This window comes from Sebastes fasciatus, chromosome 23 (assembly GCF_043250625.1).
Source record: "Sebastes fasciatus isolate fSebFas1 chromosome 23, fSebFas1.pri, whole genome shotgun sequence".
NCBI lineage: Eukaryota > Metazoa > Chordata > Actinopteri > Perciformes > Sebastidae > Sebastes > Sebastes fasciatus.
In genome coordinates this window covers 3,145,361-3,166,446 of record NC_133817.1, presented here as the reverse complement: position 1 = coordinate 3,166,446, position 21,086 = coordinate 3,145,361, and the positions used below count along the sequence as shown (strand labels likewise).

At 39.2% G+C, this 21,086-nt stretch overlaps 3 protein-coding genes and 1 long non-coding RNA gene across 5 annotated transcripts in view; 2 read left to right on the top strand and 2 right to left on the bottom strand.

The window, feature by feature from the left end:
- The window catches only part of LOC141761792 (uncharacterized), a 41,447-nt gene extending 39,008 nt beyond the window's left edge, over window positions 1-2,439 (top strand). Inside the window, exons 2-3 of the long non-coding RNA XR_012592640.1 lie at window positions 386-451; window positions 583-2,439. This is a non-coding gene — a long non-coding RNA (uncharacterized LOC141761792). The remainder of the gene's footprint in view (window positions 1-385; window positions 452-582) is intronic.
- A 1,412-nt stretch (window positions 2,440-3,851) lies between these two features.
- Window positions 3,852-6,374, bottom strand: phax (phosphorylated adaptor for RNA export). Of its 2 annotated transcripts, none has more exons than XM_074625462.1 (2): window positions 6,258-6,374; window positions 3,852-5,530 (listed from the first exon to the last, which is right to left on the bottom strand). In XM_074625462.1, exon 2 carries the CDS (start codon window positions 5,523-5,525, stop codon window positions 4,302-4,304), a length of 1,224 nt encoding a protein of 407 aa, XP_074481563.1. In that variant the 5' UTR covers window positions 5,526-5,530; window positions 6,258-6,374; the 3' UTR covers window positions 3,852-4,301. The 2 variants fall into 2 exon arrangements, with proteins under 2 accessions (XP_074481563.1, XP_074481562.1); XM_074625461.1 differs by having other exon boundaries at window positions 6,164-6,304.
- Window positions 6,375-7,590: 1,216 nt separating this feature from the next.
- On the top strand, window positions 7,591-13,641 carry pmpcb (peptidase, mitochondrial processing subunit beta). The gene is made up of 13 exons (XM_074626314.1): window positions 7,591-7,744; window positions 8,318-8,455; window positions 9,360-9,446; window positions 9,607-9,736; window positions 10,188-10,386; window positions 10,565-10,644; window positions 10,886-10,998; window positions 11,279-11,422; window positions 11,654-11,814; window positions 11,981-12,066; window positions 12,454-12,542; window positions 12,919-12,994; window positions 13,436-13,641. The coding sequence occupies exons 1-13, from the start codon at window positions 7,661-7,663 to the stop codon at window positions 13,498-13,500; spliced, it is 1,452 nt and encodes a 483-aa protein (XP_074482415.1). The 5' UTR covers window positions 7,591-7,660; the 3' UTR covers window positions 13,501-13,641.
- On the bottom strand, window positions 13,559-20,467 carry dnajc2 (DnaJ (Hsp40) homolog, subfamily C, member 2). Its single transcript, XM_074626306.1, has 16 exons — window positions 20,253-20,467; window positions 18,916-19,106; window positions 18,281-18,356; window positions 18,069-18,167; window positions 17,756-17,978; window positions 17,564-17,629; window positions 17,385-17,476; window positions 17,100-17,221; window positions 16,315-16,464; window positions 16,142-16,230; window positions 15,731-15,800; window positions 15,425-15,606; window positions 14,728-14,828; window positions 14,441-14,551; window positions 14,102-14,262; window positions 13,559-13,726 (listed from the first exon to the last, which is right to left on the bottom strand). Exons 1-16 carry the CDS (start codon window positions 20,305-20,307, stop codon window positions 13,661-13,663), a joined length of 1,854 nt encoding a protein of 617 aa, XP_074482407.1. The 5' UTR covers window positions 20,308-20,467; the 3' UTR covers window positions 13,559-13,660.
- Between the last annotated feature and the right edge of the window lie 619 nt (window positions 20,468-21,086).

Sequence of the window (21,086 nt, the reverse complement as noted above, 5' to 3'; positions counted from 1 at the left end):
GGATTAACAACTCAGGAATGCTTGTGACATTGCATATCAGGACTTCTTCTTCTTTTTCTTTTTTACAGGGTTGGTGTACATTTTAATAGTTTGTGTATTGGATTAAATCCAAAGTGGCAGAAAACAACTTGTATTTTTGTTTCATCCTTCCAGGAGACTGCTTCACCAGGAGGAGGGCAGGTTGATTTTCTGAATAATGAATCCTGAAAATGAATCCCCTGTGCTTTGGTAGGCAATCTGAATCCATCGAATGGCGGACTCCGCCACTAATATCTTTAATATCTTCTGATGTGTTTTTTGGAAGTAGTTTTTAGTTGTGTTTGCCTGTATTGACAACCATCTCAGCTCACTCAGCTGTTCAAATTAGTTTTTTTATTTGATCCAGGAACTCACAAAGATTGTGACAAGCCGTAAACTCCAGGCTCAAGAAAATACCTTCACAACAATAAAGGTCAGTGCTCGAAGTCACCGGGATGCAGTACCGGCACTTCTATATTCTCCTCTTTGGCGTACCGTGACTTCTTTTGTGTACTGGCACTTCTTGCAAACTTCCGCTACTCTTTTATGCCATCTCCATTTCAGGTTCTCTGGGAGATTCATAAAGATGACTCATAACGGCGCAGCACCAGCGTTTTTGCACCGCGCCTCATAAGCTGTATGAACATACTGTATAAACTATGTAGGTGAGAACGGGGTGCTATAATTTATCAATACAATCTTCAGGTCCTTTATGTAAAATAATTAATGAACTGTTTGTCATGACATGACATGAAATTAAATTTTTCTGAAGAGTTTTCTGAATCTGCTTTTTTGATATACAGAATATTATTTTACAGGACAAACATTTCCTGAAGAATTAAATGTTCAGACGAAGGCTGTGATATGTGTAAAAAAACAGAATAATGATTTAACAATAGCACGTTCTGTCTTTAAGCTTTTTGGGCGTTATCTAGACTATAGATGTTGATAAGAGTATTAAATACTTGACAAATCTCCCTTTAAGCTCCATTTTGAACAGATAAAAAATGTGTGATTAATTTGCGATTAACTATAGACAATCGTGATTAATCGCAATTCAATTTTCCGATTGATTGACAGCCCTAATTACAACGAATGGAAAACTTTGATGGTGAGTTGTGCATAAGCCATGTGCAAAACGTTCCTCAATAACAATAGGAGTCCTTGGACTGAAGTGACATCATCCCCAAAGCTGACACACTTTATGAATGCGATCCGTCGTCTGGTTTCTCCTCCCAACTGGGTCTCCTTTGTTTAGGTGAAAGTGATGAGTCACTGCCTGTCCTCAATAGTCCTCTAATGATGTTATCTAACTCACCTTTACTGCTGTTCTTCTGGCCACTTGCAGTAGCTCAGATGAAGAAGACATGTTACTGTGTGAGAGAGAGAGAGACACGTTGAAAATTACACCGTCTCTCTGTGCCGGATCATGGATCTGTTGTCTAATTGTGGTGGTGGCTTTCTGTCAACGTCTCCAAGATTAGCTCTGATGGGTCAGCAGGAGTGCACCGATAAACTTAGATTACTTCGGCTCGTGTGATCATCAGAGGAAGGAAAAACTCTTTGAACAGCTTCCTCTGATTTCCTGATTTGTGACATACCAGGCGGCGAGCCGTTCATCCATGAAACGGCTCCCATGATTGTGGACGGATCTCAAAGAGCAGATGCTCAAAGAGATGCGGCGTCTGTCAAAATAATGCTAATCTGCTGCACACATTTATTTGTTGACAACCTCTGTGAATGCTGACATCATGCAGCACCTCCCTCTCCGTCCACAGAACCAAGTCTTTTCAACCCCGGTTCCGTTTGATCCAATGGAAATAAGAAACGGCGTGTTGTATCCAGGCAACAAGTTCGTTGCCAGGTGACAGATACAGAGGTCCTGAGACCAGAGACTGCGTGCAACAATTCCACATGAATAAGACAAGACAGAACATCAGTCACCTCCTGCAACTCACACATTTCTTTGATCACTCTTTTACCATTAAAGCAAAGTCTGTCATATGAACATCTCTGTCAGCGGTGACAAATGCAATAAAACCGTGCATGTGAGCAGATGAAGCGACAGTAAAACTCAATTGCAGGAAACTGATCTCCGCACCTTTCCCAAACCTTTATCAGCTTTGCCTGATTGCTGCGTGGAATCATGATATACACACTGGCGGCTTATCAGAGGAGACATATCCTCCAGCAAATATAAAACACCAGCCCTAAGTGGTGGGATTATTAAACGTGTTTCTGCCAGAAACGCTGGGCCTTTCATGTGGCAGCCATGAGCAGAGATAATGATCATTTCCAGGGCGCTTCAGCTGACAAATCCACCACCACCACCACCATTAAAGGCTTTCATTCTACCCCCGGAGCTGTGTGGGGCGACTCTATACTTTTACTTTGATTTAGATGCAGCTGCTTTAGCGGGCGGGGGGGCATTTGTTTACTGAGGTCTTTTGAGCTCGAGTAAAAACTCACATTTGTAAAGCAAATGTTGGATGGTAAACTGTGCTAGTTTACTGTTCCTGGTGTACATGGAACATTAAAGGAAACATGCCATGGAATAACACATTTTTTCAGTGTGTTCATGCATTTGGGTATGCGGGGTTCCTACCAACGCACAAACTGTGAAATAAGACAACCCAGTCCGTTTTGTGTGGGCTACCGCTGGGGATGCACCGATACCACTTTTTTTCAGACCGAGTACAAGTACTTACATTTGGGTACTCGCCGATGCCGAGTACCGATACGAGTACTTCTCTGTGCCAAATTATATATATATATATCTATATATATATAGATATATATATATGTGTGTGTGTATATATGTGTATATATATATATATATATATATAAGGGCTGTCAAGCGATTCAAATATTGACTCGTGATGATTGTCCGTGATTAATCGCAAATTAATCGTACCTTTTTTTATCTGTTCAAAATGTACCTTAAAGGCAGATTTGTCAAGTATTTAATCCTCTTATCAACATGGAAGTGGACAAATATGTTTGCTTTTTGCAAATATATGTATCAATCAATTAACAACACAAAACAATGACAGATATTGTCCAGAAACCCTCACAGGTACTGCATTTAGCATAAACAATATGCTCAAATCATAACATGGCAAACTGCAGCCCAACAGGCAACAACAGCTGTCAGTGTGTCAAGCCCGGGTTACACATTGAACGTCAGCAGCGTGTGGCGTTACCTGTTGTTTTTAAGGGGTCCGGTTTGAGAAAGGCCCCCTATGTAGATATGAAGGCCTCATTCTAAGCTAACGGAAACACAATGATTCTTAGTTTTAGGTGATTATACACTCGTGAAAATGATGTTCCATTTCTGCTAATAGATTCCCCTAAATCCTACACACTGTTCCTTTTCATTTGTAAGTTTAGTTATCTTTCTTATTTTAATTCCTGAGTTGATTTTGATGTTACAGTACACTTTGTATATTGTGTATAGCACCTTCCATCACATGCTTCTTCTCGTATACAGTATTTCTCCCTACAGTATATTATTCAACTTCTTTTGGTATTGTGCTTTCAGGAATCAATACTTTATCTAAACATGAGGCATTTAGTTGTGGGAAATAGTGTGACTGCCATCTAGTGGACAAACTTCTGCACTACAATAGCTGTCCAAACTACTGCATCTTTGCCTTGAAGTTTTCTGCTTCTCTGGCTCTTTTACAGTACAAAATAAACCCTTCTCTATAATAATCAGCCTGCTGAAAATGCTAATAAATCAGGGGCTGAATCTGTATCACAATGCTAAAAATTAGCCTTAATTATTCTTTTTCTTATAGTGAACAGCATTAAAAAAAAAAAGAGCAATCCAATTACTGTTTTAAGCAATTTCACCCAAGTCATCTTTATTTATATTCCACACAAATGGATTTAATAAAACCAAGACCTAATTATATCCTGATAGATATTATAACAAAGAAAGTTAACATAATTGAAAATCAACAAGAGTGCTCTCAACATAACAACTTTTTTTGATAATTAAGAATTTGATTTAAAGGCAAACAAACATTTTGTATCATAAATCACACTAACTTGCGGACAGTGTTAACATGAGCTGAAATGAAACAAATCCATGCTGTACCAAACAAAACTAATATTTCTGTTAACATAAGCTCTCCTTTTATTGCTAAGGTAAAAAAACAAAAAAAGGACACTCAGGTGAGATTCTGTACTCAGTAGAGAACGTACTTATACAGTGTTTTCATTGTTGTGTTGTAATTTTAATCCTAAATGTCCTTCAGAGTTCAGAGGGCAGGCGTCTCTCAGAAGACCTCCAGGTCTGCAGAGTTGTAGACCACCGCTGCCGTCTCCTCAGTGCCCACAGCAGCTTCCTCCTGACCCTCCTCTTCCTCTTCCGCAGCCTCCTCCAACGACTCCAAGGCCTCATTGGTATCGCTGGCGAAAGTCTCCCTGGAGACGTCGTCGTGCTCCTGCAGGTTCAGCGTGCCGATGGCCTGCTTCATCTTCTTGGCCACCATGTGCCGCCTCCTCTTCTGCGCAGCCTTCTTGCTCTTGCACTCTTTCTGGTGCTCCTCGATGAAGATCTTCCTGATCTGGGACTTGCTGATGCTGGGCGTGTTCTTCAGCAGGTTGAGGTACACCCCGCCGGGCGTCCGTCGCCTGCTGCCATCCATTGTGTACACGCCACCGCTTTCCTCCAGCGTGGCGGTCTCTCCCAGCAGCTCTATGGCTTTTTTCTTTCCGATGGCGCTCACGACGCGCTCTATCAGGTCCTTTTTAGGCTCATGCAGCCTGTGTGCTATCTCATCTGTCACCTTATCATCAGGGTCATCCTCTGTGATCTCATACCGGCCCTTGATGTCCATCTCCGCCCTGGGGCCCAGTCTCTCCTTAGCTGACCTCTTCCTCTTGGCATCACCTCCCGGCCTCTCCTCCGAGCCCCGGTCCTTCATGTACTCCTCCAGCTGGGCGTCCAGCATGCTCACCTCTCCATCCTCAGTTGCCTCTTTCTCCATCTGCCTCTCCTTCTCCATGATCTTACGCGCCAGGACAAAGTTGTAAGTCTCCACGTTTCTGCTGGACATGCTGACTTCCCCTTCCATGCCGAATATGCCCAGCTCTGCAGTGATGGCATCCTGGCACTGATCCTGCACCACAGAGCCCCAGATGTTGTTCACCTTGCGGCCTCCCTGTGCGCCAGAGACGGGAATGGAGACGGGGACGCACATGCGCGTCGGCTGCGGGGTGCATGCAGGAGGCTGCTGGGGAGCGTTGGAGACTTTCTGGCGTTTCTTTCGCCAAACAGCCGCCTCCTCGTCCGACGTGTCCGGGTCGCTGTCGCTGGACTCCACTGTCCTCCCGGTGCTGCGGTAGGCGGCTGCAGAGCGCTGCGCAGCGGCCCTGTCGTGGAAGGACCGAGCGCTGAAGGCTTCAGGAACCTGGGGTCGAGGTTGTGCTGCAGCAGTTCCCATCTCGGCGTCCGAGCCGGACCCAGAGAGCTCTCCATCCTCCAGATCACCTTCCATATTGTCTGTGAAGTCACACCAAAGACTGTTTACATGCATCAGCTAAAGTTTATGCCATGCATTAGCAATAAGAGCAAACAACATCATGAGTTAGTAGCTACTGATGCTGCAGAACTTCATGTTTAATCCTGCAAATAACTTCATAAATAGCTCTCCATCCTCCAGATCACTGTGCATTAGATCTCCACCACCTTCCATTTATTGTCTGTGAAGTCACACCAAAGATAATGACTGTTGTTTACATGCATCGGATAAAGTTCAGGCTTCAAATTAGCAATAAAAGCATGAGTTAGTAGTGATTAAAATGATATAAATAAATAACCCAGCAAAATGAATAGCTAGTACTTTTAGTAAAAGCAGCAGGGAAGTTGCCCTTTTTATTGCCTGATTAAAACCTGCATTCTTAATTCAATTTGTGAGTCCAATTATTTATTTCTCTTTAAACTAAATTTTCAAATAGATTTTTAAATTCTTTATTTATTAACTCATTTAATTTCTTTATGAATATTTAATTTGTTTTTACAGCTATAGCTGTTAGTGAGATAACTGCTAGCTGGCTAACAGCTACCGCTACAACTAGTCTGAGCCAGTGATGCTGCAGAACTTCATGTTTAATCTGCAAATAACTTGATAAATACCTGCAGATATGTGACCCTGTTAGGAGGCAATGTTAGCTGACTCTGTTCTGCATGAAATAGTGTTATTATTTACTTGTTTGTCACTTGAACTCACTGTGAACTGAAGCTATAAAGAGGTTGATTATCTTGAGAAGCTCTGAAGGAAAATTCCGCGAAATGCTAAAGAAACACTTCCGCCTTCCGACTGTCAGACCCTTTCAAAATAAACGTGGGAGCATGGGTAGAAAAAAAATAAATGTAAGAAAGATGTTGACTTTTTTCATGTAATACTGAGAAAACTTAAACACTAAAGTATATTTAATCAAATTAAAATAAAATAATAACAAAATAAAAAATGAAATACACATTTTGACTGTCTAAGGCTACTAATTAATTAAATCATAATATCATAGAAATGTGGAACATTGTTTATTGTTTATTTATTTTGCACAATTTAAGACTTTTTCATTTAAGATTTTAAGACTATTTAAGAAAATAACCAAAAAATAGAATCATAACTTTACGAGAAAAAAAGTCGTAATATTACGAGACTTTTTTTACTTTTCCATTATAACTTTTTTATATATTTTTTTACTTTACCATTATAACTTTTTTTATTTTTTTTTTACTTTTCCATTATAACTTTTTTATATATTTTTTTACTTTACCATTATAACTTTTTTTATTTTTTTTTACTTTTCCATTATAACTTTTTTTATTTATTTTTTTACTTTACCATTATAACTTTTTTATTTATTTTTTTACTTTTCCATTATAACTTTTTTATATATTTTTTTACTTTACCATTATAACTTTTTTTATTTTTTTTTTACTTTTCCATTATAACTTTTTTTATTTATTTTTTTACTTTACCATTATAACTTTTTTATTTATTTTTTTACTTTTCCATTATAACTTTTTTATATATTTTTTTACTTTACCATTGTAACTTTTTTTTATATATTTTTTTACTTAACCATTATAACTTTTTTAAATATTTTTTTTACTTTACCATTATAACTTTTTTTATATTTTTTTTTTACTTTACCATTATAACTTTTTTTATTTATTTTTTTACTTTTCCATTTTAACTTTTTTTATATATTTTTTTACTTTACCATTATAACTTTTTTATATATTTTTTTACTTTACCATTATAACTTTTTTATATATTTTTTTACTTTACCATTATAACTTTTTTTATATATTTTTTTACTTTACCATTATAACTTTTTTAAATATTTTTTTTACTTTACCATTATAACTTTTTTTATATATTTTTTTACTTTACCATTATAACTTTTTTTATATTTTTTTTACTTTACCATTATAACTTTTTTAATTATTTTTTTACTTTGCCATTATACATTTTGTGGGACTACTTTTATCTATATTATTTTTTAAAGAGTTTTCTTGGTTTTATTTTGATGAGACTTCCCGTCATCCCCGGCGGATCTGAGAGTATTACGTCACTTACGTATTGCGTCTCTTTGCGTCAGCGTGACAGAAGAAACCAACATGGCAGCGTCCTCACAGCGCTTCACGTCTGCTGGCAGATTTCTCCTTCAAAGACATTTATTGAAGACAAAACCTTTACTCAGGGTAAGAACTATGTGTTCATAGTGATGTTTTACATATTGTAACACTTCCTCTATAGTTTGACAGTTATCAGTGTTCAGTTTAAAGAAGGAAAACCTCTCAGCCAATCAGAGAACAGCTGAGACCTGCTGGTTAATAACATGAGGGGCTAATGCAACATGAAGTAATACCAGTCATATCTGACCTGTTTAGTCCTTGTAGTCCAGTGAAACCACCACATAGGTTAGTTCAATTCATGATCTCTGACAGTAGCAGCCTCACTGTCCTAAATGTGCAGGATCATCATGACTGTGTGTGTGTGTGTGTGTGTGTGTGTGCTGACTTTTACTGGGACACTGTCTGAGTAAAGCAACTCCTTTTCTCACAGTCCCTGTTGTAGATTTCTATATAATCCCATTGTAATAATCTCCTGCAGTGCACTCTTCTGCAGACTTTGTGTGACTCTGTATAACCAGTGCCTCTTCTTGCAAGAATAAAATACAACAAAGACATTTCATCTGTTTGAGATCTTTATTTCAACGTTCATTAGGACTCATCTTGGTATATTGACAGAGTGTGTGTTTTCTCCACCTGCAGCTCCCAGCTGGATCACACAGACTGTTGGCCACTCAGGCTGCTCAGCAGGTGGCTCTCAATGTCCCTGAAACCAAGGTGACCACTTTAGAGAACGGACTGCGGGTGTCTTCTGAGGACGCTGGAAACACCACCTGCACGGTGAGTTAAAAAGTTACCCTGCTTAAACACTTGCTGTTTATTTGGTCTGATTAGTTGTATTTGCAATAATAGTTGAGAAAAGTACAAATACAAGAATCAAATAAAATGTTTGGGTTAACTTAATGTCCCTCTCCAATCCAAACCACAATGAAGAAATTCAAGACTCAAATATTTCTTTTATTTTTTTGGGGAACAAATCAAAAGAGTTGACAAAATTTTGAATAATTTGCTATAAATTACTAAATTGTGCTGTATCATTAAAAACTGCATATCTACAGTTTGCGCCAATAAAACAAGCATATTGTGTCCATTACTACGTTACCCACGTTAGCTCAGGGCCAATAGAAACTCTGATATGATGACATTAGGGATGTAAGAAAATATAGAGTATCGCGATATTATGTTTTGTCGTACTGTCTCAATAACAATATCGATTTTTATATAGTTATATTTAAAAACTTTGTTTATGTAGTTTACATGCAAAGATTAACTCTCACTCAATACTTATTATGAAGGGGTCCTTGAAAAATGTTCTCCCCTGTAAGAGGACCCTGGCCCCAAAGAGTCTGAGAACCCCTGCCAATATCATTAGCACCTTTTGATGGTGATTCTTCTTTAATTTGTAATTAAAGTCACCTATGTTGAGTTGCAAGTGTTGTCAATATAAAATCATTCAACCAGTTAAAATAGAAAAGAGTCAACTAACAGAGGTGGGTGTGAGTCATGAGACAGGTGATGCAATGTGTCCCTATTTTAATGGTTTATCCCAATGCCTAATGAAGAGTTGAGCTCCGTCAATACAGAAGACAACCTCAGCTCAGGTATCTGTCTGAAGTTCTGGTACAGTAGCAGCATATTGTGTGTTTGGATATTAATCTGTGGGTTCATTACTGACTTCGTCCAGGTGGGTCTCTGGATAGACGCCGGCAGTCGCTACGAGAACGAGAGAAATAATGGCACCGCACATTTCCTGGAACATATGGCATTTAAGGTGAGACGGTAACAACGCAGCAAAGTGTTTACTTCTGCTAACTGTCTTCTATAGTTTCTTATTTACACACACATGCAACAATTATAAAGACGTTTTACTTGTTTGATTGTCTTCAATAATCCTAAAGTTTGTTCACCTGTGTGTACTGTGCGTGTGACAGGGCACCAGGAAGCGCTCCCAGCTGGATCTGGAGTTGGAGATCGAGAACATGGGGGCTCACCTGAACGCCTACACATCCCGAGAGCAAACTGTGTATTACGCCAAAGCTTTCTCTAAAGATCTTCCACGAGGTACAGTAGAGTGCAGCAGAGCAGAGCAGCTGAACGTTACAGCGAGATTAAGGCCACATTGTGGCATGTAGTGATGAACATAAGGATGATTTAAATGGTGATGAAGAAAGGGAGCATACATGTTATTGCTTGGCAGAGAATTGCATATTAGAAATTGATTACATTTTAAGAAAAAGTCCCAGCTAAGTACAGCACATTCAGCCTTATCCACTTGTGGTTGTCAAAAGGCTTTTTGGGAAATGTAGGAAATCACATACTGAGGTCAATGAAGTAGGTAAACCAAAACAAATATATTATATTATATAATATATATATATATTATATTATTATAACACAACACAAAATAACACGGTGAATACAGAGAACGCAGACTGATGTGTTTGAATAATGAAAATAAATCATAGTTCCATTTATCCAAATAAACAGTGTTCCTGTTTTCTTCTCTCCCAAGCTGTGGAGATCCTGGCTGACATCATCCAGAACAGCACCCTGGGTGAGGCGGAGATCGAGAGGGAGCGAGGGGTGATCCTCAGAGAGATGCAGGAAGTGGAGACCAATCTGCAGGAAGTGGTCTTTGATTACCTGCATGCTACCGCGTACCAGTCCACAGCTCTGGGCAGGACCATCCTGGGCCCCACCGAGAACATCAAGTAAGACCGAACATTCATTTCAAATGCAAAACTGCTTTGTTCAACAGAACACAGGATCTCTGTTGCAAATACCTGATCTCAGTGTGGTTTATGTGCAGGTCTCACCTCAACTTGCTGTAGAAATGTTGGCTTGTGCATGTTTTTTTTCATGCTGTAAGTGAGTTGTATTTGATTGCAGGACGATCAACAGAGGAGACCTGGTGGAGTACATCACCACTCACTACAAAGGCCCCAGAATAGTGCTGGCTGCTGCTGGAGGTCAGAGCTCGTTATCCCCTCACTTATTTGGTTATAGGTCGACAACAAGAATTAGGCTAATGGAGAATCTTGGTCTTGGGGTGTTGTTTATTTTTTTTAGACTAATTAAAGTCAGCTGACATTACTGTTGATTCTGCATGAACTCACACCAGACATAAAGTTATGAATTCATACTAAAGTAAAATGTGACTTTGAGGTTATTCTGACCTTCAGGACGTTCTGTGATGTGTTTTTTGTTCAGGAGTTTCACATGATGAGCTCAATGATTTGGCCAAGTATCATTTTGGAAAACTTCCTGGCAGATATAAAGGTGAAGCCCCGGCTGTTCCTGAATGCCACTTCACAGGAAGTGAGGTAAGGTTGATGTCTTTAGGCTAAGACCATACATTATCTATTTGTTTTTTTTACTTATTTAATATTGTCATGTAAATTTGTATCAGTATGTTTTTTTATTATTATTATATTGAGGGGCATTTTCTTGAGTATCTTGAGAAGAGTTTATTATCATTGTCGCATATCAAAAAAACAAACAAGAACATTGACAACACTTTATTTCAAGTTCATGTTAGAATAGCACAGCCTTACTGACAGTAGGAAAACTTTACAAGTGAATGTGTTTTTGCTGTTGCTTCAGATCCGCGTGCGTGACGACAAGATGCCTCTGGCTCACATCGCCATCGCAGTGGAGGCGGTTGGATGGTCACACCCCGACACCATCCCCCTCATGGTGGCAAACACACTTATTGGGAACTGGGACCGCTCGTTTGGCGGAGGTGTGGTGAGTACCGATGAAAGCTCACAGTCAAGTTGACTCTGCTCCTATTTACTTTAGTTTAGATTTCTTACACCAGTTGTGTCAACCATACATACATAAACACACACATTGAGTCAGCAATTGACCAAACACTTCAGTAGCCAGTTAACTGTAAGACTGTACTTTTATTATTGCACAGGTTGGGCTTTCCATCTTGTAACTATCCCTTTTGTATTGTGTCATTTGTGAACCTAGAATCTGTCCAGTAAACTGGCTCAGATGGCCTGTCAGGGGAACCTGTGCCACAGCTTCCAGTCCTTCAACACCTGCTACACAGACACAGGCCTGTGGGGTCTCTACATGGTGTGTGAGCCCGGCACCATCAACGAAATGATGCACTTCACTCAGATGGAATGGTGAGTGCACACACAGAAAGGACAGATCAGATATACTGTAGTAATGGTACGTTTTAAACCATAAAACACTGTGTGTGTGTGTGAGTGTGTGTGTGTGTGTGTAGCTGCTGTCTACTTCCAGGTCTAAATATAAAACGGATGATGAATCTTTTTGCTCTCATGTTAGGATGTCTCTTTGCACGAGTGTGACGGAGAGCGAAGTGGCACGGGCCAAGAACCTGCTCAAGACCAACATGCTCCTGCATCTCGACGGTAAGTCTGCATCATGTCAGGCTGCACTGATAATCTGAGAAGCATAATGTAGCGCTGTTTTATGCCTCCATGCCGGCAATACTACGCTATACTATGACTTTTTATGACACACTATACTATAACTCTTTTTCATGAAATTTTCAACATACCACACTATGACTTTTTTTCCTGAAATTTACGACATACTATACTATGATTTTTTCATGAAATTTACGACATGCTATATTATGACTTTTTTTTCATGAAATTTACGACATGCTATATTTTGACTTTTTTTTCATGAAATTTACGACATGCTATATTTTGACTCTTTTTATGACATTTTATACAATTGCAAGGTGGTAATTGTTTTTGTCTGACATCAACTTGTGTATTTGCTTTCTCCAGGATCCACCCCGATCTGTGAGGACATCGGCAGACAGATGCTGTGCTACAGTCGCAGGATCCCTCTGCATGAGCTGGAAGCCAGAATTGACGTGAGTGGATACAGTCAAATCTCACCCGACTAAGAATGTATAGAGGTTCCCACATTTCCATCCAATTCAAAGACTGAGTGGAATTCAAGGAGGCAGCTGTGGCATGTTATGCATCACGTACTGCAAAGCGTTGAATCTGTATTGATGACCTTCTTGCTAACAACTCATCCAATAAGAAAATCACCAGATTTGAAAGTGATCCTGCGCTTCATGAAAATCACCCTGCCTTTCTCTCTTTTGACGATCATTCAACTTTCAACTGTTAAGCAATGAGCTATCGGCTCTGATTTATGCCTTCCTAAAAGTAGGAATAGCACTGGTTGAATTGTGGTGGGAAATTAAAATATTGTATTGTTTTCTTTCTGCCCCTCACCAGGCTATCGACGCCACAACCATCAAGGACGTGTGTACCAAATATATCTTCAACAAGGCTCCTGCCATCGCAGCAGTTGGTATGTTGCTGTTTTTCCTTATTGGATGTAGAGAAGCATCTTTTAGTATAACTCGTATACGTTGTAGTAGGAAGACAGTCATATTGTCTTCAACAATAGCTCCTGCGCTTCATGTTGCAAGTTATCTTAATTGCAATGTTTATGCACAATTAAATTAAACTGTAGGACAATATTTGGACGTAAAGAAGCAGCCATTTATTTGTTCAAGAGGACACTCGATCCTTGCATGTAAAGTTGAATAGGTTAATTAGTTAGACGACTAAACTTGGGTTATATTTTTGTAGCCCCAGCCACCGGTACTATGGGTTATGATAACATTGTCGCCGTGTTCCCAGCACTCCCTTTGAATGAGTACAGTGTTATCATAACCAATAGAAACGAGGGTAAGAGTTACAAAAATGCAACCTATATGGTAATAAACTGTAGTTTTTTTCTTCTCAGGTCCGATTGAACAGCTGCCCGACTACAACCAGATCCGCAGTGGAATGTTCTGGATGAAACCCTGAACTGTGAGGACAGATCATCAACTGTACACACCATGTAAAACAATACACACACACAGTATTTAAGTTTGTAATATTTTTTCCTCCTTTAATTTTTATTATAAAATAAAGACCAACACAATAATGTTAAAATAACACGGATACTATTCTTTTGTGGTTCTTGTCATTTTTTACTCTTGCCTCCGACTTCCTGTGCGGCTTTCTTGGCTTTAACCATCTCCACCAGTTCCTGCAACAGAAACAGGGAAAACATGTTAGAATAGTACTCACATTTTGGAGGCTCTTGTGTTACTATTCATGTTCCTCTTGCAAGATTTCACGGCGCCGAAGGAAAACAACCAATCAGAGTCAAGGAGTCTCTGAGCAGCTGTCAATCACAACTCCGATCAATCAATATTCTGTTACTGTAATGCCTATTTAACTCCTCAAATGTTTTCAGAAACATCTTGTAGTGTACCATTTAGCTAAACTACAACTTCATATTCACGATTGACAGCTGCTCAGAGACGCCTCAGCTCTGATTTGTTGTTTTCTTTCGGGCGTGGTGGAATCTTGCAAATGGATGGAAGCATCAGCAGCCAGACCAGCACCATCATCGTCTTACCTTGTACCTCTTCATACAGTCTTTCTTGGTTCGTCCTGGGACAGCAGCAGCGATCTTCTCCCACCGCTCAGATGTGCTGACCGGGTAGGTCTTCAGGGCTTGTTCAAGAAGCTTCTGTTCCTCTGTGGTCCAGGAGGCAGCATTACTGTCGCTACCGGCGCCTGAGGGGACGAGACACAGCGGGGTCAATGAGACACATTGTTACACAGAATATTTGTCATTCATTAAACATTTCCCTCACCATGATCCCCTTGAGCTATTTCCTTGTTTACAATGTGTACACACCTTTCTTGACTCAAACTGGAACTAGTGTGTTTTCATACAGTTAGAGACACTCACCATCAAATCTCTCTGAGGGCACAGCGTTGTCTATGGTGGGCGCTACACAAGCATGTTCCTTCTTGAACTTCTCAAATGCTTTTCTGTTTATCTCGTCTTTCTGCCCCGGATCTGTGGAGAGGACATCAACAGGACTGATTTAGCTTATTAAAATACACAAAAACAGCATGGAAAATAGTATTTTAATTATACTTTACTGTATCTATATCATGCATAAATAGATATAGAATGATTTTTTTTTGTGTGTGGCACTGAAGCTAGTTTGCAGTAGTCGTCTCTGAGCTCACCTAGTCGTTGTAGATTCTTGGCTTTGTTGATGACGTCTTTGGCCGTCCTCTTCATGCCACTGGTGGAGTGTAGGTTCATATAGTTGGCAATAACTTCCCATCTGGAAGGAATAAAACAATTCAATTTGAGGAACAAGGATTCTAACGTATAGTATTCCATAAAAATAAAAAAAAATGTATGGTATTTCAAATAAATTATAACAAAGACTAACTATAGTATGTCATTAAAAATAATTAAAGTCATTAATAATGAAAAGTCATAGTATAGTATGTCAAACAATTAAAAAGTCATCGTATAGTATGTCATAAAAAAATAATTGAAAAGTCACTGATAGTATGTCATAAAATAATTTGTCATAAAAAGTCATTAATAATTAAAAAGTTATAGTAAAGTATGTCATAAAATTATAATTAAGTCATATTATAGTATGTCATAAAAAATATTGAAAAGTCATAGAATTAGTATTAGTAGAAGTATGTCATAAAATAATTTAAGTCATAGTTTAGTATGTCATAAAAATAATTAAAAAGTCATAGTATAATATGTCCTGAAAATAATTTAAAAAGTCAAATTATAGTGCGTTATAAAAAATAATTTAAATGTCATAGTACAGAATGTCATATAAAAATCAGTATAGTATGTCATAAAAATAATTAAAAAGTCATATTATTGTTTAAACTTTGTGCGAGTGTCTACCTGGCGTTGGTCCCAGCAGGGAACAGGTTGACAGCTTTGATGAGCAGCTGAAGGTCTTCCTCGTTCCAGCCCTTCCCGCCTGCTCCTCCTCCTGCGCTGGCCTGCTCAGCGCTTCGAGCCGCCTGCCTCATCTGGACCTCAGCATCCTTCTCCCTCTGCAGCTGAGCGTTCACCTCCTGCACCTGAGAGGAGGAACGCCAACATGTTTGTACACTTTACGTACATCAACTCGTTCCCTATAAAAGCTATAAAATAAATTGGAAATGCCACAAAAAAAATTTTTTGAAAACAAAAGTGCATTTTTACCTGCTTCTCCACGGCTACCTTGCTGTCCTCTTTTGAGCCTGAGGCCATGATTTCATTCAGAGACTGCAGGCTGCAAACACACAATAAATTACTGTTACACATCTCATACACCACCACATGCATTAACAAGTAATAATATATGAAGAATATATCGACAAATAACTAAAAAGTCATAGTATAATAAGTCATGAAAATAATTAAGTCATATTAATAATTAAAAAGTCATAGTATAGTATGTCTTAAAATAATTAAAAAGTCATATTAATAATTAAAAAGACAATGGGTCTATATTAAAGAGGGGAGGAGTGGAAGAGGTTGATGCCTTTGTGGTCCTGATTTACAGAAATGTGTCCAAAAACAAGTTTGAAAGCATTAAATTCCTCCGAGTGCTGATCTTGTAGTTGACTGTACCTCGTCAGCTCCAGACGATCACAGAGCTTCTCCACTTCCTCCATCATTCTCACACTGTCAGATTCCTCCTCAGTGAAGTAATTCCAGTTCTGCGGAGTGAGAAAAGAACATTAATTTAAGAACTACGACTCCTCAATAGTCTCAAATCTTGACGTATTTCTATGAGAACGAACCTTGCAGGTCGTCCTGAGTTTCTGCCTCTCCTTCTTGAAGGCCTTCTTCTGAATCTCCTTCTCTTTCTTGGCCTGCTGAGCTACCTGCTTGGCCTCTTCTTCTTCCTTCTCCTTCGCCAAACGAGCGGCGTCCAGCTCCGCCTGCCGGGCCTGTAAAACACACGAGGAACTGACTGATGAGCATTTTGTCCAAAGTGACGGCATCATTTCAAAAGCAAACCTAAAAAGTCACTCAAATCAAAACCCTGACCCTGACCAGAAGCCTGACATCTGCTGGTGAGACGTTATGGTATGTTAAGCAGTCGCTCTTTGATATTACAGTTCATAACACAGCAGCTGTGACACGTCATATTTAATAGAAGTTGCTCTGAGGCAACGATGTCTAATTATTTTAGTTACTCAGTTAAAATGCTTAATGTCGGTTAACGGTTAATTATTAACATCCCTATCATGAACAAACTGGTTGTATAGTTTTGAATGGGGATGACATGGCAAAAAAGTCACGCCAACAAAGCGTGGTAAACGAGACGGGTTCTATGTTTCAAGACGGGTCGGGTGGGTTGCCGACATCACTGCAAACCCGCTGGCGCACTGAGGACAGACCGCCTTGGTTGCAGTGGTTCCCATGCCTCCCCACAAGGAGAGAGGGCACAGCGGGAAGCCCCAAGGAGTGCCGTTAAGGACCCACCTTCACCCTGAAACCTTTCCCAGCCGACCTGGAACCGGTCGTGAAGCAGCGCGACAGAAAAGTGTACAGGTTTGGTACGAATGTGAATGAGACTTACTCGCTCCTTCTCCTCCTGCTCTCTCTTCTTGGCTTCAACTTTAGCCTTCTTCTCAGCCTCCTTCCTGGCTTTTTCTTCGTCTTTGAATTTCTTTATTCTAGGGTCTAAGCTGTAGGCAGTATCTGCAGGGAAGCAACACAACATCATCAGTCTCACTAATATTCAGCAGCGGTATCCTGGCATTCCTTCACCATGCACCAGATTACAGACCGTTATGTAGCGTAGTGTTAATGTAGTGTTTCATTCATTTTGCAGTGTGTGTGTGCCGGTTCTGAGAGACTGTACCAACTAGTGTTCGCATTCTGTTCATCTCCTCCTTCTTCCTCTGAGCTCTGGAGGCTCGATTCTGCTTTTCAATCCATCTCCTCTCATCTCGACTGCAAGACGACACGTCAGTCAGACACTTAAAGTTATAACGCAGGGTCTGAAATGTGTCGCAGTAGCTGTGAGACACACTAACTTACCACTCAGCCTTTTCCTTTTCCTCTTCATCCAGGTATGAGAATTCCCTCCATGAGTCAAAGTTGTACCTTTAACAGAAAATTTAAAGTTAAAACACTCCCTCTTCTCTAAATGCTAAATCTTTCTGCTCTGACACTTTATATCACATCAACATTTCTTGCTTAAAAAGCAGCAAAAAAAACTCCCCCGCTTACCAAAAAGAGTAAAAATTGTCGACTTCTTCGAAAGTGGACTCCATGTTTCCGAGCTTGGGCACGTGCTTTTTGGAAGACCATCTGGCATTTCTCTCGAAAACGGGAGAAAACACCTCGGAAAAGTTTTCTTTGCCTTCGTTCTTTGAAGGCACGGCGTTGTCGAAGGTAGGATCTACGCTATCGAAGGCTCTCCTCTTCACGGGGTCTGACAGGATTTCTATAGCTTAGGTTCAAACAAAGACAGAAATAACAGTTAGAGGGCCCTCCTGTAATAATATTAGTGCTGATAAGAACTACAGGCGGCGTTACATACCTTTAGTTATACAGGTAAAGTAATCATTGTCTCCCTCTACGATCTGCTCTCCACCAGCTTTCCTCTTGTCAGGATGGTGCTTCAACACGATCGCTTTGTCTGTTGAGAAACAGCAGAGAATAAGTTATTTCTTTATAATATATATATAATATAAGTTATTTCCACCAACTAGAGAAATGAACCATGCGAGGAGGAGGAAGAAATATACTCACGGGCAGTTTTGATCTGTTTCTGTGTGGCTTTGTACCTCAAGTGTGGGAGCCCGAGGACAGAATAGTGATCTTGATTCTGACAAAGAAGGAACGAGTAAGTAAAGAGTTCAAATGACGAGCTGACATTGGTTATATTTTTATTAGGCCTGTCCAAGTTGACGTGTTAATGCAAATTTGGGGACTCGTGGGTACCCATAGAACCTATTTTCATTCACATATCTGGAGGTCAGAGGTCAAGGGACCCCTTTGAAAATGGCCATGCCAGTTTAAAGGTGCCACTTTGTGACCTGTGATGGACAGCTTTCACTGTTTTCTGCATTTACACTGCATTTGTGCAGACTCTGCAGTCAAACAATACAGGGAGGATTATCAGTCTGGCCCTTTACAGCTGTCACATTTCTCTTTCCTACATTGTGTTTCAAAAGGACAGGGGGAAGAGTTAGTAGGTGAATAAAGCTGATGTCAACCTGCGATTAACAGAGAATAACTAATCAACATTTCCTCAACTAATCAAAACTGCAGTGACATTAAAAAGCAGATGCTTGATGAGTTTCTCCTCCTGTGATACATCAGCTCTGAAAAGGAAGCAGAGACTTCTCCTCCTGTGAAATTAACATTCTGATCTCGACCGATACCTTCCAGTCTTTGGGGTCGAGTGTTCGGAGCATCGGGTACTCTTCCAGCTGAAAGTCTTCATCCTCCGACTCCTCTGAGGACACCTCTTCCTCCTCCAGCTCCTGGAAGGAGACAGACGCGTTCCTGTTCCTCCTCTTCAAGTAGGCCTCGAACCATCGACCCACCGGCTCCACCTCGATCTGCACAGAGGCTGGAGGGGACAGAGAGGTGAGACATTAAGGGTTACACTGGTTACTAGAATATGTTTAGGCCAAATATATATTTTTTTAAATACATCCACAGAGCCTTTAGAAAGGTGCCGAATAAAAGTATGGCTTTTCCTTTTTTGAAATTTGATTTTGATGTTTTGTTCATCTCTGTGGAAGATATGTAGGAAGTTATGACTTTATTCTCGTAATATGACTTTTTTTCTCGTTAGTTTATGACTTTTTTCCCGTTAAGTTACGACTTTATTTACATAATATTATGATTTTATTCTCGTAATGTTACGACTTTTTTTCTCATAAAGTTACGACTTCATGCTCGTAATATTACGACATTTTTCTACTAAAGTTACGACTTTTTTTCTCGTAAAGTTACGACTTTATAATCGTAATATTACAACCTTTTTTGTCGCAGTATTCTGACTTTATTCTGTAACTCTCAGATGTTTTTTCCTTCAATGTGGTCCTAATACTCCGTCGTACATTGTCTCTTTGGCCCTCACTGCATTAGACTTATATACTATATACTTAGACTATAAACTGTGTTACCTTCATCACAATGATCAAATGTTTTGCAGCTCCAAACAGATTTCTTTAATTATTTTTGCCTGAAACAGCTCTCTTGATAGTAAAGGTTGCTGACCCCTGACCCCTGGTTTAGGGTGAACCTTTAACTACAGCTTCTATTTTTATCCTCATTGAAGATGGTGACAGGTCACAGTATCTGAAGGTACAACAGGTGTACAGTATTATATAACAGTAATGAATGAGATGACATGCTGACACATACAAATCTGTGAAATGTCAAAAAAAAAAGTGAAAGTGTGTTAAACATCAAGCCAACCAGCAAGTGTTCAGCTAAATCAGTGCATCATGATGAGTCACATTATGAACCACAGGAACACATACTGTCAGAATAAACCAACAAACAACAAACATCATGAACAATAAAGGGATTCTTCACAGCTCTGATATAAGCTAGCTGATAGTACCAGATCACTGTCTGCTCTTTAGCTCTTTAGCTCTTTAGCTGCGTGCTAACGAGCATAGCAACAGTCTCCATATAGAACACTGGTAGCTTAGCTTAGCATAGCTTAGCTTAGCTTAGCTTATTGGCCTCTTTCTCTTCTTACCGGCAGCAGAAGTGAAGACAACCGTCTCATCACCGTCCATCGCTTCCAACAACATCTTAGAGAGATAGTCTACACGATCATTCAGCTGACGGAGTTATGAAGGTAAAGGTTTTTAGTAAAGTTTGCTGCTCAGTAACACACCAGCAGCACATGGGCCTCTCTCTGACTGCCGGGGACGACTTCCGGCGGTGTCACACCGTAACCACTCCTCCGTGCGGTGTCACACCGTAACCCATCCTTCTTTCTTCTTCTTTGGTGTTTATTGGCGGTTGGCAAACAACGATTTGGTGCATTACCGCCACCATCTGGTGGAGTGTGGGTCATTCTGGCTAATATTTACTATATAGATATTAGCCATATCTATATATTTACTATATAGATAAAATAAAAATAACATAAAAAGAAAAAAAAGAAAAGAAAGAAAAAGAAAAAATAATAGGAAAAAGAAAAAGAAAAGAAAAATCATAGGAAAAAGAAAAATTAAAAAGAAAAAGAAAAAATAATAAGAAAAAGAAAAATTAAAAAGAAAAAGAAGAAAGAAGAAAGAAAAGAAAAAGAAAAAAGAAAAAAGAAAAAAGAAAAAAGAAAAATGAAAAAAAAAATAATAGGAAAAAGAAAAAAAGAAAAGAAAAATCATAGGAAAAAGAAAAATTAAAAAGAAAAAGAAAAAATAATAGGAAAAAGAAAAAGAAAAGAAAAATCATAGGAAAAAGAAAAATGAAAAAGAAAAAGAAAAAATAATAAGAAAAAGAAAAATTAAAAAGAAAAAGAAGAAAGAAGAAAGAAAAGAAAAAGAAAAATGAAAAAAGAAAAAAGAAAAATGAAAAAAAAAAT